The sequence below is a fragment of the Melospiza melodia genome, chromosome 3 (assembly GCF_035770615.1).
Source record: "Melospiza melodia melodia isolate bMelMel2 chromosome 3, bMelMel2.pri, whole genome shotgun sequence".
Classification (NCBI taxonomy): Eukaryota; Metazoa; Chordata; class Aves; order Passeriformes; family Passerellidae; genus Melospiza; species Melospiza melodia.
In genome coordinates this window covers 140446636-140459322 of record NC_086196.1, presented here as the reverse complement: position 1 = coordinate 140459322, position 12687 = coordinate 140446636, and the positions used below count along the sequence as shown (strand labels likewise).

At 55.7% G+C, this 12687-nt stretch overlaps 1 protein-coding gene across 5 annotated transcripts; it reads left to right on the top strand.

Annotated features, from left to right (window-relative positions):
* The first annotated feature begins 299 nt into the window (after nt 1-299).
* FNDC4 (fibronectin type III domain containing 4) lies at nt 300-11274 on the top strand. Of its 5 annotated transcripts, none has more exons than XM_063153318.1 (7): nt 300-416; nt 6003-6118; nt 6616-6820; nt 7668-7757; nt 8968-9101; nt 9804-9938; nt 10046-11274. In XM_063153318.1, exons 1-6 carry the CDS (start codon nt 344-346, stop codon nt 9921-9923), a joined length of 738 nt encoding a protein of 245 aa, XP_063009388.1. In that variant the 5' UTR covers nt 300-343; the 3' UTR covers nt 9924-9938; nt 10046-11274. The 5 variants fall into 5 exon arrangements, with proteins under 5 accessions (XP_063009388.1, XP_063009387.1, XP_063009391.1 ...); XM_063153317.1 differs by having other exon boundaries at nt 10043-11274; XM_063153321.1 differs by lacking the exon at nt 9804-9938.
* Nucleotides 11275-12687: the final 1413 nt, after the last annotated feature.

Here is a 12687-nt window from a genome sequence, read left to right as displayed (position 1 = left end):
GGGGTGCAGCCTGTGGCGGGGCGTTGGGGGTTACCGGAGAACGATACCGACAGCGGCGCTGGCGGTTCCGGGGCTCCGCTGATAGGGCAGGGGCGGTACCGGCGGTGCCGGGGTACGGCGAGGGGCTGGGGGCGGTGCCGGCCGCTCCGGGACACGGCCGAGAGGCGGCGCCGGAGCCGCCGCGGTGCCGGAGCCGCTGCCGTGCCGCTCGGGGGCGGGCCGGGCCCGGCGGCCGTTCCGCCCCCCCGTGCTGCGGCCGGGGCTCGGCCCCGCTCCGTCCCGCGGTGCAGGGAGCCGGGCCGGTGCCAGGGCCGCGCCCGGCCGGGCCGCAGCCCCCGCCGCCATGGCCCGCGTCTCGGCGATGATCAGCCCGGTGCTGGTGCTCTTCGGCTGCGACCTGTGCTTCGTGCGAGCCAGTAAGTACGGCCGGGCCGGGAGGGCACCGGGGCTGCCGGGCGGGGACACCGTGCCGGACACCCCGGGGGCTGCGGTCATCGCCGCACGCCCCCGCCGGCCTCTCTGCATTCCCGGCGTGGCCTTTGCCGCGATCCCCGAGGGCTCCTCGGGCACCCCGCGGCCTCCGAGTCCCCTCCCCGGGGCACGGCCGCTGCCGCGCTGCCCTTCCCGGGGCTCCCGGGGCTGGAAACGGGCGCTCTGCCCCGAGGGAGCTCCTGCCCCGGGCACGGACACTCCGGGCTGCGGCGGGCTGGGGCCGGCCGGGTGGCGGGGATCCTGTCCCTTGCTGCCGGTGTTTGCTGGAACATCGAGCTCCGCGCACCCGAGGTACCGCTGTCCTTGTGTCCTTTGACTCGCCGGGGTGGCCTCTGTCAGCAGCCGCTTCCTGCTGTCTGTTTGCCCCTCGACAGGTCGCTGAGATATCAAATCGAATTGCGAGTACCGGACGTGTTCTGCTACATTCTGCCGTGTTGCAAAACACGTACTGACGGATTCAGGAAGAGATGCAGTCAGGGGTGTTAAAAAGGGGCCACTTATTTTTAGATGTGCAGTCTGGTGCTTACTCCCTGCTGCAGCAGTAAGTTGGGCAAACATCTGGGTGCCCTTGAGCGGCAGCCCCAAGGGCATGGGCCGGGGGGCAGGGTGGCCCACTCTCCGGATCACAGCAGGACGGCGAGGGCACCGGTGGAGACGTGCCCCATCCCTCATGCCTCTGCAGCACCACTTGTGCCAGCATCCCTCGGGAAGGATATCTGTCCGGCCCCTTTGCTGACCCATGGAGCTGGGATGCATGGCATATCTGGTCCCATGTCTAGCTGCCCACCACCCATCCCTCCCAGTGCCCTCTGGCCATCCCTATCCAGCACAGGCTGCCGTGCTGCTAGCTCCTGTACACAGCCCAGCTCTTCCCACCCCTTCATCAGGCCCAAAAGGAGCATGCTGCTGTGCAGACAGCACAAATCCTGTGCCAGGCCTTAAGTTAGTGACTGTGCTTTCTGTGGGGGTCCCCCTTTTGTAATATGGCTTCAATAAAAAGTGAAGCTGGATCATTTATCAGTGATGTAGAATTATTAGCAGTTAATGCATTGAGATAAACAGTGGCACACTTTTCCCAGAGAGCCCAGCAGCATCTTGACTTTATAGCCAGGATGTGTTGGCTTCAGAGAGCATGCTTTTTGGTGCCCTTGCATTCACAGACCTTTATGGCAACAGCTTTGGCACAAAACTGCTCTGATCTCAGCTGCAGAACAGGCTGAACAGTATTAGATGCAATGTGGGGATTATACACAAAGCTTTGTCCTTTGGAGGCCTTAAAACAGCTTTGAGGTGTCATCTTGAATTTCATAGAATCCTGGGATGGTGTGGTTTGGTAGGGACCTTAAAGCCCATCTCATTCCACCCCCTTGGTATGGGCAATGGCAGCTTCCACTACACCGAGGTGCTCCAAGCCCCATCCAGCCTGGCCTTGAGGACTTTCAGGGATCCAGGGGCAGCCGCAGCTTCTCTGGACAGCCTGTGCCAGGATCTCACCACCCACACAGGGAACAACTTCTTTCCAATATCCCATCTAACCCTGGCCTCTGTCAGTGAAAAGCCATCCCCTTCTTGTCCTGTCACTTTGTCCAAAGTCCCTCTCCAGTTCTCTTGGAGCCCCTTTAGGCACTGGAAAGTGCTCCAATATCTTACCAGAGCATTCTCTCCGGGGTGAAAAACCTCAGTTCTCCCATTCTCCCAGTCTCTCTCCAGAGCGGAGGTGATTTGGATTAGACACTGCTCTGTGTATCTAGGGTGAACTTCCCACGTTTTGACTTCTGAGGCTTCTTGTCTTATCTCTTCCTGACGGATGTGCAAATCCCATGTGCTCAGAAGTGTATTTTCTGCAGTTCATTCAGCATCAAACTGATCAAGGCACGCTGGTTGTTGTAATGCAGAGCTGTAGCCTGGACACCAGGTGTCCTGTCACACAGGCCCTGCTGGCCTGGGTGTGCACCAGGTGTGCTCAGGTGCGTGGGGTGTGGTGCATTGACAAGCCATGTGTGTGGTGGCTCCGCTATGCCCCCATGTCCTCTCACCCTTCTGCTGCTGGTGAGTGACAGTCCCTGCACAGGGCCTGTGCAAACTCTGGCTAAATACAGCTGGAGCACTTGTCACACCCATGTGGACTCCGCAGAATGGCTTGTGGATTGGTGCAGTACCGTTGTTCTCAAATCATCAAGTGACTCAGTCCCTGGGCAGCAGCCCCAGTTTGAAAACCTCATCTGGGACAGGCTGAACACCTCACAGAAGCCTAGAAAATTCTTGAGCAGAGCTGGACAGCTGCGACAAACTCCATCCACAAACTCCTATGTCGCAGAGATGTCAGACCCCATCTTTAATTTCCTCACGTACACTTAGAGGTTGGTAGTCAAACTGCCCCCATCACGCATATTCAGGACTTTTAAAATGTGTTAAAAAAAAAAAAAAACAACCACCTACACCTAATTCATTACTATGGATGTATCCTGTGAAGCACAATGTCCTGTTCTTGTCCCGAGGCCAGCTGGCAGGGTCTGCTCATATCCATGGTATTAAACTCACGAGTTCCAAAGAGGGAAGCACGTCAGTGCTACTGATGAGGAATGGTTTTCTGGCTTGTCCATGCCCAAGAGTGCTTTGGGCACATACTGGCTGGTGCAGACCAAATCAATCTTGGACCAGTCTCCACCCCTGGATTCTTGGGCTGTTCTGACCCCGTTATGTCTGCTAGCAAAACCTAGCTAGCAACCTAACTAGTGGTAACCTGGGACAAGTGTTGTTATTCTTGCAGAGAAGCAGAAATGTGCAGCCCCCCATAGAGCCCCCCTTGGAAATGCCTGTGTCTGGGACACAGCCCAGGCAGGGGGCAGCTGTTTGCACGCTGACAGGGTGCTCCTGAACTCAGCTGTGGGCTGAGCAGCTGACCCGACCTCAGCCTGACCCCAAAATCCAGACAATGATGGAAAATGGCCCAGTGAGAAAGAACCTGGGGGTGCTGGTTGACAGCAGTTAAACGTGATCTGGTCAAGAAAGCTGAGAGCATCCTCCTTGTGGCAGCAGGGCAGTGACTTTCCCCCCGTGCTAGACACTGCTGAGGCACCTCAAATCCTGGCCACTCACATCAAGAAAGACATTGAGGGTCTGGAGCGTGTCCAGGGAGGGGAACAGAGCTGGGGAAGGGACTGAGGCACAGGTCTCGTGGGTGGCTGAGGGAGCTGGGGGAACTCAAACTGGATAAAAGGAGGCTCAAGGGGGGGGCTTCTCATTCTCTGCAACTCCTTGACAGGATGGTGGAGACAGGGGGGAGGTTAGGCTGTGCTTCCAGAGAACAGGAACAGGACAAGGGGAAATGGCCTCAAGCTGTGCCAGGGCAGGTTCAGATTGGATATTGGGAACAATTCCTTCACTGAAAGAGTGGTTAAGCACTGGACGGGCAGTCCAGGACAGTGGTGGATTCATCGCCCCTGGAAGTGTTCAAGAAATGACACTTTGCAATATGGTTTTGTGGGCATGGGGTGATGCAGTCAAAGGTTGGAGTTGATGATCTTGGAGGTCTTTTCCAACCACAGTGATTCTCTAATTTAATCTACAGGAAGCTCAGCTCCTGTGCTGACAGAGTATCTACAGCAGGCAATGGACAAGGCTGGGTCTGCAGCTTTGTTCAGCCTGTTCTGCTGTTGGCTCATAGGCAAGCAAGGTGTGCATGCAGACAAGGCTTAGAGATTCCCTCCCTCTCATAGGTTATGTAGAGATTCCCTCCCTCTCATAGGTTAGTGATGAAGCAGATCCCCACGGGCAAAACTCTATACAGACACACTCTTTGTGGGATAAAGAATGTTTGAGTGTATCTTTGAATCCTTTCCAGTTTTCCAGACTCGTTTTCTGAAGGAGATAATCAGAACACTGTGGTGTCCTTATCTTTGGCAACCCTCTCTTCTGGTGGTGTGTCAAACTTCTGGAGACACACTCAGTCCCAAGGTCTCTCTAAGAACACGTTTTCTGGGCTTTCTTTTCTGTTTTAATTGCCCCTGGCAGACCACAAGCCTGAATTTCTCAGAGTGGGAACCAAGCCTTCCTCTGGTTTGATCCAAAGCTGGGTATATTCAGATGTGAATGAATGCACTTAAACAGCTGGCCTGCAAAAATTGCCTTTTTTGCAGTCACTGTAACTGGGGTTTTTGCTGGTGTCATAGTTGTCCTTTCTCTTGTTCTCAGGTGCCTCCTGGAACTCTTTTTCTATATAAATCACAGCACTGACCCTGTAGCCCTAGCTACTATGCAGGCAGCTTGTGGAAGGGCACTGACTTCAACAGCAGCTTCAGTGTCTTTCAAGTGCTCCTGTGTCTAACTTCCAGACAAAGCTTGGCTTTGTGTGCAGGACTGTGTGGGATCCTGTTGTGCTCTCAGTGCTGTGAAATCTCAAAGTGGCCATGGTGCAGACCATGGGTCAGTCAGGTCAGCTTGCCATAGAACAGCAATGGCCAAGCATTGTTGCCAGCTTTGCAGTCAATGGCCCTGCACTGCTGGTGATGCCTAAGATTATTGGGGTTTTATATTTTTCATGTCTTTGTGGCTATGTAGATTGTTAATGCATGGTTGTAGCTTCTAGTACTTTTCCTATCTTTCTTCCCCACATTTAAGAACAATAAGCTAACCTTATAAATACATTCCTAAAAATATTGTTTAGTCTTATTCCAAGAAGAGAGATAGCTACAAGGACGTTGTGTTTTTCAATCACAATCTGGACCAGGCATAACAAAAGTGGGGCAAGAGAAACTTCTGGACTCCTTCCAGTGGGGCAGGACCCCAGGAATTACTACCTAACCAACTAACCTTTTAATTGGACAGTATATGATAAGTACACTAATTGACTAACCTTACAAAAATTGTAGCATTACTATACCACGTGCGATTTTCACAACACTGTGTGCCTGAAAGCCTTCAAGTAAAGGTTTGCTTATATATTCACTCTTAAAGTTGTTGGGAAGATCTATTTTCCAGGCATTACTGGGACAGCTAGCTCTGCCTTTGGCATTGGCCTTCTCCCATGCCCTGGAGCAAGGAGTAATTCCGGGCAGAGGAGATGCCTAGATTGAGTGTAGAGTGTGTCTATTCCAAGGTGCCCCATTTTTCTGTTGCAATCAATATATCATCCCTGTGTCTGGGCTGCTTCCTACGCAGTTCTGGGTGGTGCGCCAGGCATTTGTGGCATGCCCATCTGTGGGACAGCCCCAGAGCTCTGCACCTGCACACTCCTCAGGCACAGAGTGGGCACTGCCTGCCAGCCCAGGAAGCACCATGCTGTGCATGTGTTGCTGCTGGCAGGGCTCAGGCTTCCCCATCTGCTGTGCCACTCATCTCCTGGGGCCAGGTTCACCAGGGAAGGTGTCCCTGTAGCCCTAGCCAATGTGCTGCCATTGGCAGGTGTGGGAGAGGCCCCAGGGTGATGTGCAGGGCCGCGTGCCTGTTCTGAGACATCTTCTTTTGCCTCTTTCCTGTGCCTCACCACGGTCCATGCCTGGCTCACCCAGACAGGCCACCGTCCCCTGTCAACGTGACTGTGACACAGCTGAAGGCGAACTCTGCCACAGTCTCCTGGGATGTACCAGAAGGAGATGTGGTCATCGGCTACGCCATCCTACAGCAGGTATCCAGCATCTCTCCCAGGGGCCTGGGGACACTGATTACCAGCATGCTCCTATGTCAGTCCTTTTGCTGCACTCCGGGGTTCCTCTGGCATTTGCCCAAGGACAGCTCTGCTGCTGAGCAGCCCTTGCCAGGGTGCCCCACATGAGCCATCCATCCTGGTGGAAGGCAGAAGACTGTGGCTGCATTGGGTATAGTCCCTCCAATAGTTTCCCTGGGATTTCTCTAGGTAAGGATGGTGCTTTGGCCATGACATAACCCTTCTTTGCTTCCCTTGCTCCACCTATGCAGCCCTGGGTGATGGTGGCTTCTCCAGGGAGGTGTCTGGCTCTCAGGCCATGCAGGCATGCTGAATAGGCAGTGCTGGCCAGTGTGGCCCACCCTGGGCTGGATGGTTGCCTGGGAAGGGAGGAGTGAGGCACAGCCCTGCAGCTGGGGGCCTGTGCCTGGTGCAGCTGGCAGCAGCCTCCCGGGGGTGACAGCTCTTCCCTCTGGCAGAGGCAGGATGGGCAGATGCAGCGCTTCATCCGGGAGGTGAACACCACCAACCGTGCCTGTGTGCTGTGGGACCTGGCAGAGGATGCTGACTACATCATCCAGGTGCAGAGCATTGGCCTGTATGGGGAGAGCCAGGCTAGCAAGCGTGTCCACTTCCGCACCCTGAAGGAGACCGACCGCCTGCCTTCCAACAGCTCCAACCAAGGTGAGGCACCTCCTTCCAGCCTGACCAGGTGCTGCTGCTGGGGCCACACCTGGAGGCCTGTACAGCAGATGGGCAGGGATTCTGCAACCAGTGAGGAAGGTGCACTGAGCTGCACTGCTGCACTGAGCAGCAGGCTGCTGGGGACACACAGGGCTGTACAGGCTGCTGTCGTGTCGACTGTGTGTCCATGCTAATGTCCCCAAGTAGTTTGCAGCCCTCCTGTCTCAGGTCTTGGCACCTGTTCAGCTAGGCAGACTGGCCAGGACAGCTGCTGGGGCCTGCCCAGCTGCTGCCTGTAGGAAACCAGTACTGAACAGACACTCAGATCTCCCAGTCTGCAGGCTGCCCAAGGACAAATGACAGTGTCATGGTCTCCTTTGCTACTCATGTCTGTGTTGCCTTGGGGTTGCCTGCATGCTGGTCCATGAGAGAGCATCAGGAATCCAAGAGAGATGATGCCCCATGGAGGGCACAGCACTCTGTCTCCAGCACTAACCATGAGAGGGGTCCTGAGTATGGCAGGGCAAGCAGATGGCTGCCTTTCCTCAGAACTTCTGTGTTAAACTGACCTGACCTACCCTGTTTGCTGTGTAGAGAGAGACCTTAAGGCATTGCACAGTCCCTACATGAACTTAAACAAGCCTTGGAATCCCTGACTACCTTTGTAGCAAGGATGTTCTATTTGAGCCAGGAAGGCCACAGGATGCATGTCTTCTCCCCATACAGGATGTCATCCCACACCCTTCCTTGTTTGGGGGAGGTGGGCTTCTCTGCTTTGGGTTTCTCAAATCCCACTACAGTGGGAGGGTATCTGCTGCCAGCCCTGCTTGGGGTCTGTTCTCTGCAGGTGACATCACCATGGAGGGGCTGGACAAAGACCGGCAGCTGCAGACAGGCGAGATTATCATCATTGTGGCTGTGCTGCTCATGTGGGCAGGTGAGTGCCACAAGCAGCGTTCTGGCGGGCTGAGGCAAAGTTACAGTCCATGGTTCACAAAGAGGATGTGGCTCACGAGAGTGCAGAGGCACATTGCTGAGGGTCTGGCACCCTTCCTCATCAGTCCCTTGAGAATCTGTAGGTGCTGGGGTAAAAGGAGCAACCACAGGCACTGCTCAGCAGTAATGGCCTGGAGTATGTTGAAGAGCAGGAGACAGAATGGGACCTGGAATTACAGGGTGGGAGCATCCCAGCTGACAGTGACCATTGAGTTGCTTGGGCCTTAGATGTCGTGACTGATAACAGTACTTCACTAGCTGGTGGACGCTGTGCCTCAGTCTGCTAAAGCTGCAGAGTGGGTGCTTTGCTCCTGTATAGCACAGCAAGAGCCAGTGCAGGCAGGGGCTGCCCTGGGAGCATGGCAGCCTAGGAGGTAAGTTAGCTCCTGACTTGTCACATACAGCTGCTGTGAATGGGAAGTCATTGATCCCCCACTCCCTCCCCAGTAAATGTGGATTTTGTAGTGGCATCTTGCAGAAATTTCTTGTTGCCCTGGCCTTGACACTTTCCTAGGGCACTGGGAAAAAAATGCAAGATGACTGCTGGTAGTTTACACCTGGCCCAGGTTGATGTGTACCAGCTGGGAGGAGGCAGGCCCAGTCTGTGTGTGCCTGTGTGTTACCACACACACACTGGGGATGAGTGAGTCCAGCATGGTCACCCCTGGGGCCATTGCTCCAGACTCCTGTGCCCAGGGTTCCCAGGTGTGGGACATGCTACTTGGGATGCACACTGTGAAAGCATTACAGAGGGACTGACCCCACAGCCAGTTTGCATAGACAAGGGCTGGCTTTTGTGAGGGTCACAAGCACCAGCTCAGTAACTTTAGTGAGGCACTCCAAAAGCCACACAGCTGCCCACCGACTTCACTGTCCCTGTTTGAGTGCCTCAGCATCTGCCTTTGGTGAGTGCTGAGCACCTCACGTGTGGCCCAATGGCCTTAGCCACATCCGTGCCCATCTGCTCAAGGAAGCTGGCCTGGCCGCACGTGCAGAGGTACCTGGGGTGGTGCAGGCTGATGCAGGTGGGGGTGTGGGTTTGCAGCACCCCAAGGAGCCCTGGGCACACCTGCCCTGCAGCTGGGATGCTGTGGGGAGGGCAGACAGGCAGGCACTGCGAGGGATCCTTCATGCAGTGTGTCTTTGGGCAGCGGTGATCGCCCTGTTCTGCAGACAGTATGATATCATCAAGGATAATGACTCCAACAACAACAAGGAGAAGACAAAGCCCTCCTCAGAGCACAGCACGCCAGAGCGGCCGAGCGGAGGGCTGCTGCGGAGCAAGGTGAGTGGGGAGGGCTGCCAGCAGGGGTGGCACGGGGCTGCCTGTCTGCTGGGGCTTGCAGCCTGCACAGAGTCTGCCTCTCTCCAGGAATGGAAACGCCCCAGCTTGTGCTCTCACCCCAAAGACTGAGGACTTTTAGGGTTCAGTGAGCCCTGGTCTCTGGGGCAGTGTGTATACCCCATGGGTGATTGCAGGAGAAACACTGGAAGAGACAACAAGGTGTGTAACAGCTGGGATGGCTCTTGCACTGCAGGGTGGTACCTGACCTCTGACTGTAACAGAGCCTTCATCATGCCCCTCCAAGACTGCACCTCTCCTGCACACACGGACAAATGGACACGCTAGGCAGCTGTTCTCATGGTTCCTGCACTGGTCTGTCACTGCTCCCTTTCTGCCTTCACTGCAGCTGGCTCTGAGTCATCAGCACACAAGTCATTGCAGAGCCCCTTCCTCACACTGATGAAGTGCTGTGCCAGGCTGTGGATGGGGAGGGAGCAGTACCTTCGTCTGGCTGTTCCCTCAGCACCTGACATTTCTCCCTTTGTTACCTGCCAAAGACAGTGATTTATAGCCCAAATGCTCTAATGGGACCATATGTTAGGGTGTTGCTTGTGTTTCATCTGCTGCCTCTGTCAAGGGTGGGAACTCCCCTCACTGTGTTGACTGACTGCCCCACTGAATCCACATCTTGGTTTCCAGCAGATGTCAGGAGCAGAAACTTCCTTTTTGGACGTGAAATCCCCAGTTCCCCTCCAGATTTTTCAGCTTGCTGATTACCCTTTGCTAGGAGATCTCTCCTCTTGGATCCCTACTCCAAACTGACCCTGCTCTGCTGAGGTCTGCTGGTCTTGATGCCTGCTGCAGGCTGAGGGGCTCTGACATTGGGTGTGATCCCAGAGGTGCAGCAAAGCAGGTTCTTAAAGCAGATTTTTCTCTCATAGAAGAAATCTCCCTCGGTCAATATCATTGAGGTGTAAGTGCAACACCAGCTCTGCCGTCTGGGATCTTGGGTGTCCTGCCAGAGCCACAGCAGGCCTTGGAAGAAGAGGCAGCACCAGGTGCGCCGCCTGGAACTCAGCATGCGACGATCCACGTACCAGAACTCCCGCTTTCCTGAGGGCACCTGTCTGCGGATGAGCATGGAGCCGGCTCCCAGCCATGCATGCAGAGCGTGGCTCTGCCCGTCCCACCCAGCCCTCCTCCCCTCCGGGGGAAGCATGACCATAAGGATGGGTGGGAGGGAGCCAGGGGGAGCCAACGGGCTGAGGCAGGGGCCTGAGGGGAGCCCACGGCCCTGTGCACCGCCTCGGCCTAGGCCCGGGCTGCAGCTGAGGCACTGCATGGCTGTGGGGCAGGGGCAGACCTTGCTCTCAGCTGCCCGTTTGGCCTTGGGGCTGCTGCAGAGAGCAGGAGCTGCTCCCCTCAGCGCCCCGGGGCTGCAGGAGCAGGGCGGTGCAGGCACTGCCCAGCACCGCCGGGAGAGCTGCGGCCTGTAGGAGGGTTTGGTTTGTCTGTGGGGCTGGGCCCAGCCAGCTCCGAGGATGAGTGGATTGCTGCTGGAGAACAGGGCTCCGCTGTACCCTGTCACGGCTGTGCAGGGCCTTCAAATTCTCTGTCTACTGCAGAGGACAAAGACACGAGGGACAATGAGGGGCTGGTGCTGTCACAGTGCCTGGCAGCCCGCAGAGCCTGCAGCAGGGCAGGCAGTGCAGGGCAGGGGGAGCGGGCACTGTCAGGGCATGACTGTGGCTGCGCTGTGTCCCCACAAGGGCTCGGTGCTGGCACATTCAGGCTGCCTGAGGGGAGCTGCAAAGAATTTTCTGAGCAGCATGGTGCCTGTGCTGCCTGGAGGAGACAAAGCGGTGAGGCCTGCAAGGTCTCAGTTGGAGGGAATGGGGTGAAACGAGGAAGCTCCCTGCTGCCCTGGCTGCTGCTCGCCCTCCATGCTCTGCTTTGCAGCCTGCCACAGACAGGCTCTGCAGCCCTGGACTCAAGCATCACAGGATCCAGTGTCTTCCAGGAATAAATCTCCTAGTAAAAGCACTTTCAGGACTTTTCCTTCCAGGTGCTGCTCAGCTCCTGCTGCAGGACTAGGTGGGGAAGGGACAGGATAAGCAACTCCTGTGGCAGGGTCTTTTCAATAAAAGCATCCTGGCTCAAAGGCAGCATCAGAGCTTCAGGTCTCTGTGTGTGTCCATGCACGTAAAAGTTCTTGAATGTGTGTGTCCTAGCCCATAAGAGATCTGCTCCTGCATGCTGTGAAAGAGCTGGAGGTCCTCCATGGTCACCTCGCACCCCCCCTGGCCCTTGAGGGAGAGCTGCTGCTGCTGCTGCAGGCTGGGCCCTGTGGTGCTGCTGGAGCAGCCGCAGGCTGTCCCACTGAGGGGACATCGTGGCTGCTTCTCTGCAGAGAGCAGACACATCCCAGCAGCAGGGCCGAGAAGGGGGACAGGGTCTGAGCCCGACAGGCTGCTCCCTGCTCAGGTGAGGAGAGGGGTACCTGAGGAGCAACAGCACCATGGTAGTGGGATGCAGCTGCTGCTGGACTGTGACCTGGGCTGCAGGGAGCATGGCCACAGCTCCGGAGACACGAACACCTTGTTTTGCCTGCTAGCTTTTAGTAAGGAGGTACATTAGAAAAACTAGGGCTGTCAGGGAAATACAAGAGTTTTAAGAATGTTCTAGTGCCCTGGAAAATGTTTAGAAGTTCTATCTTGGAAAGTCATAGCAGACATGCCTGCTATCATGAGATTTTTTAGCCAGGCCAGAGGCACACACAAAGAATCACAAAGGGTCAGACTGTGTAGCAGAGGTGAGGAACTAGGGCAGGCACAAAAAACCATCAAAATGCAGAGGTTTTGACCAAATTAAAAAAGGAACACAATTCTGACATTAAATGTAAAATCGGGGTTTGTTGTTGAGGAAAAAGCTCTTTGCCTCTAAAAAACCCAAAAAACCAACAAACCAAAAAAAACCAACCCAACAAAAAAACCCCAAACCAAACCCCAACTCACCACTTCTTCTCAGACTATGGCTGTGCAGGAGGGCAGGGAAGTGCAGAAAGGAGTGCTGGAAGCTGAGGGCCTGACAATGACCTGCTCACCCTGACAAGTTACATGTTGCTCTGTACTACCAGGTGAGGGAGAAAGGCATGACACCACATTCAATATGCAAAACCTCAAGTGAAACAAACCATGCACAGCTCCTGAGTGGACCATGGCACCCCAGGCCTCCCCAGTGCCTATGGCACTTGCTGGGAGCCTGGCCCTGCCACCCCAGCTGCAGCCAGCCAGCAGTGCCCAGCTGGGCTGAGCTCTCAGTGCCACCAGCCGGGAGGGGCAGCTGTGCAGAGATGTGTCAGGAGCCCAGCAGTGATGGGCTTGGCCAGAACACAGCTGCAAGCTGGCACTTGCCAAAGAAACCAGACATGCTGCAGCCTCCCCTGCGCCATCTGGGAAGGAAACCAAGCCCGTGGCTTGCCTCTGTAGGGCACAGCTGGGGTGCAGCAGGGCAGAGACACTTCAGAGCAGCTGGCACACAAGGGCTTGTGCCTGCCCTGACCTCAGTGTGGTCAGCATCAACTCCT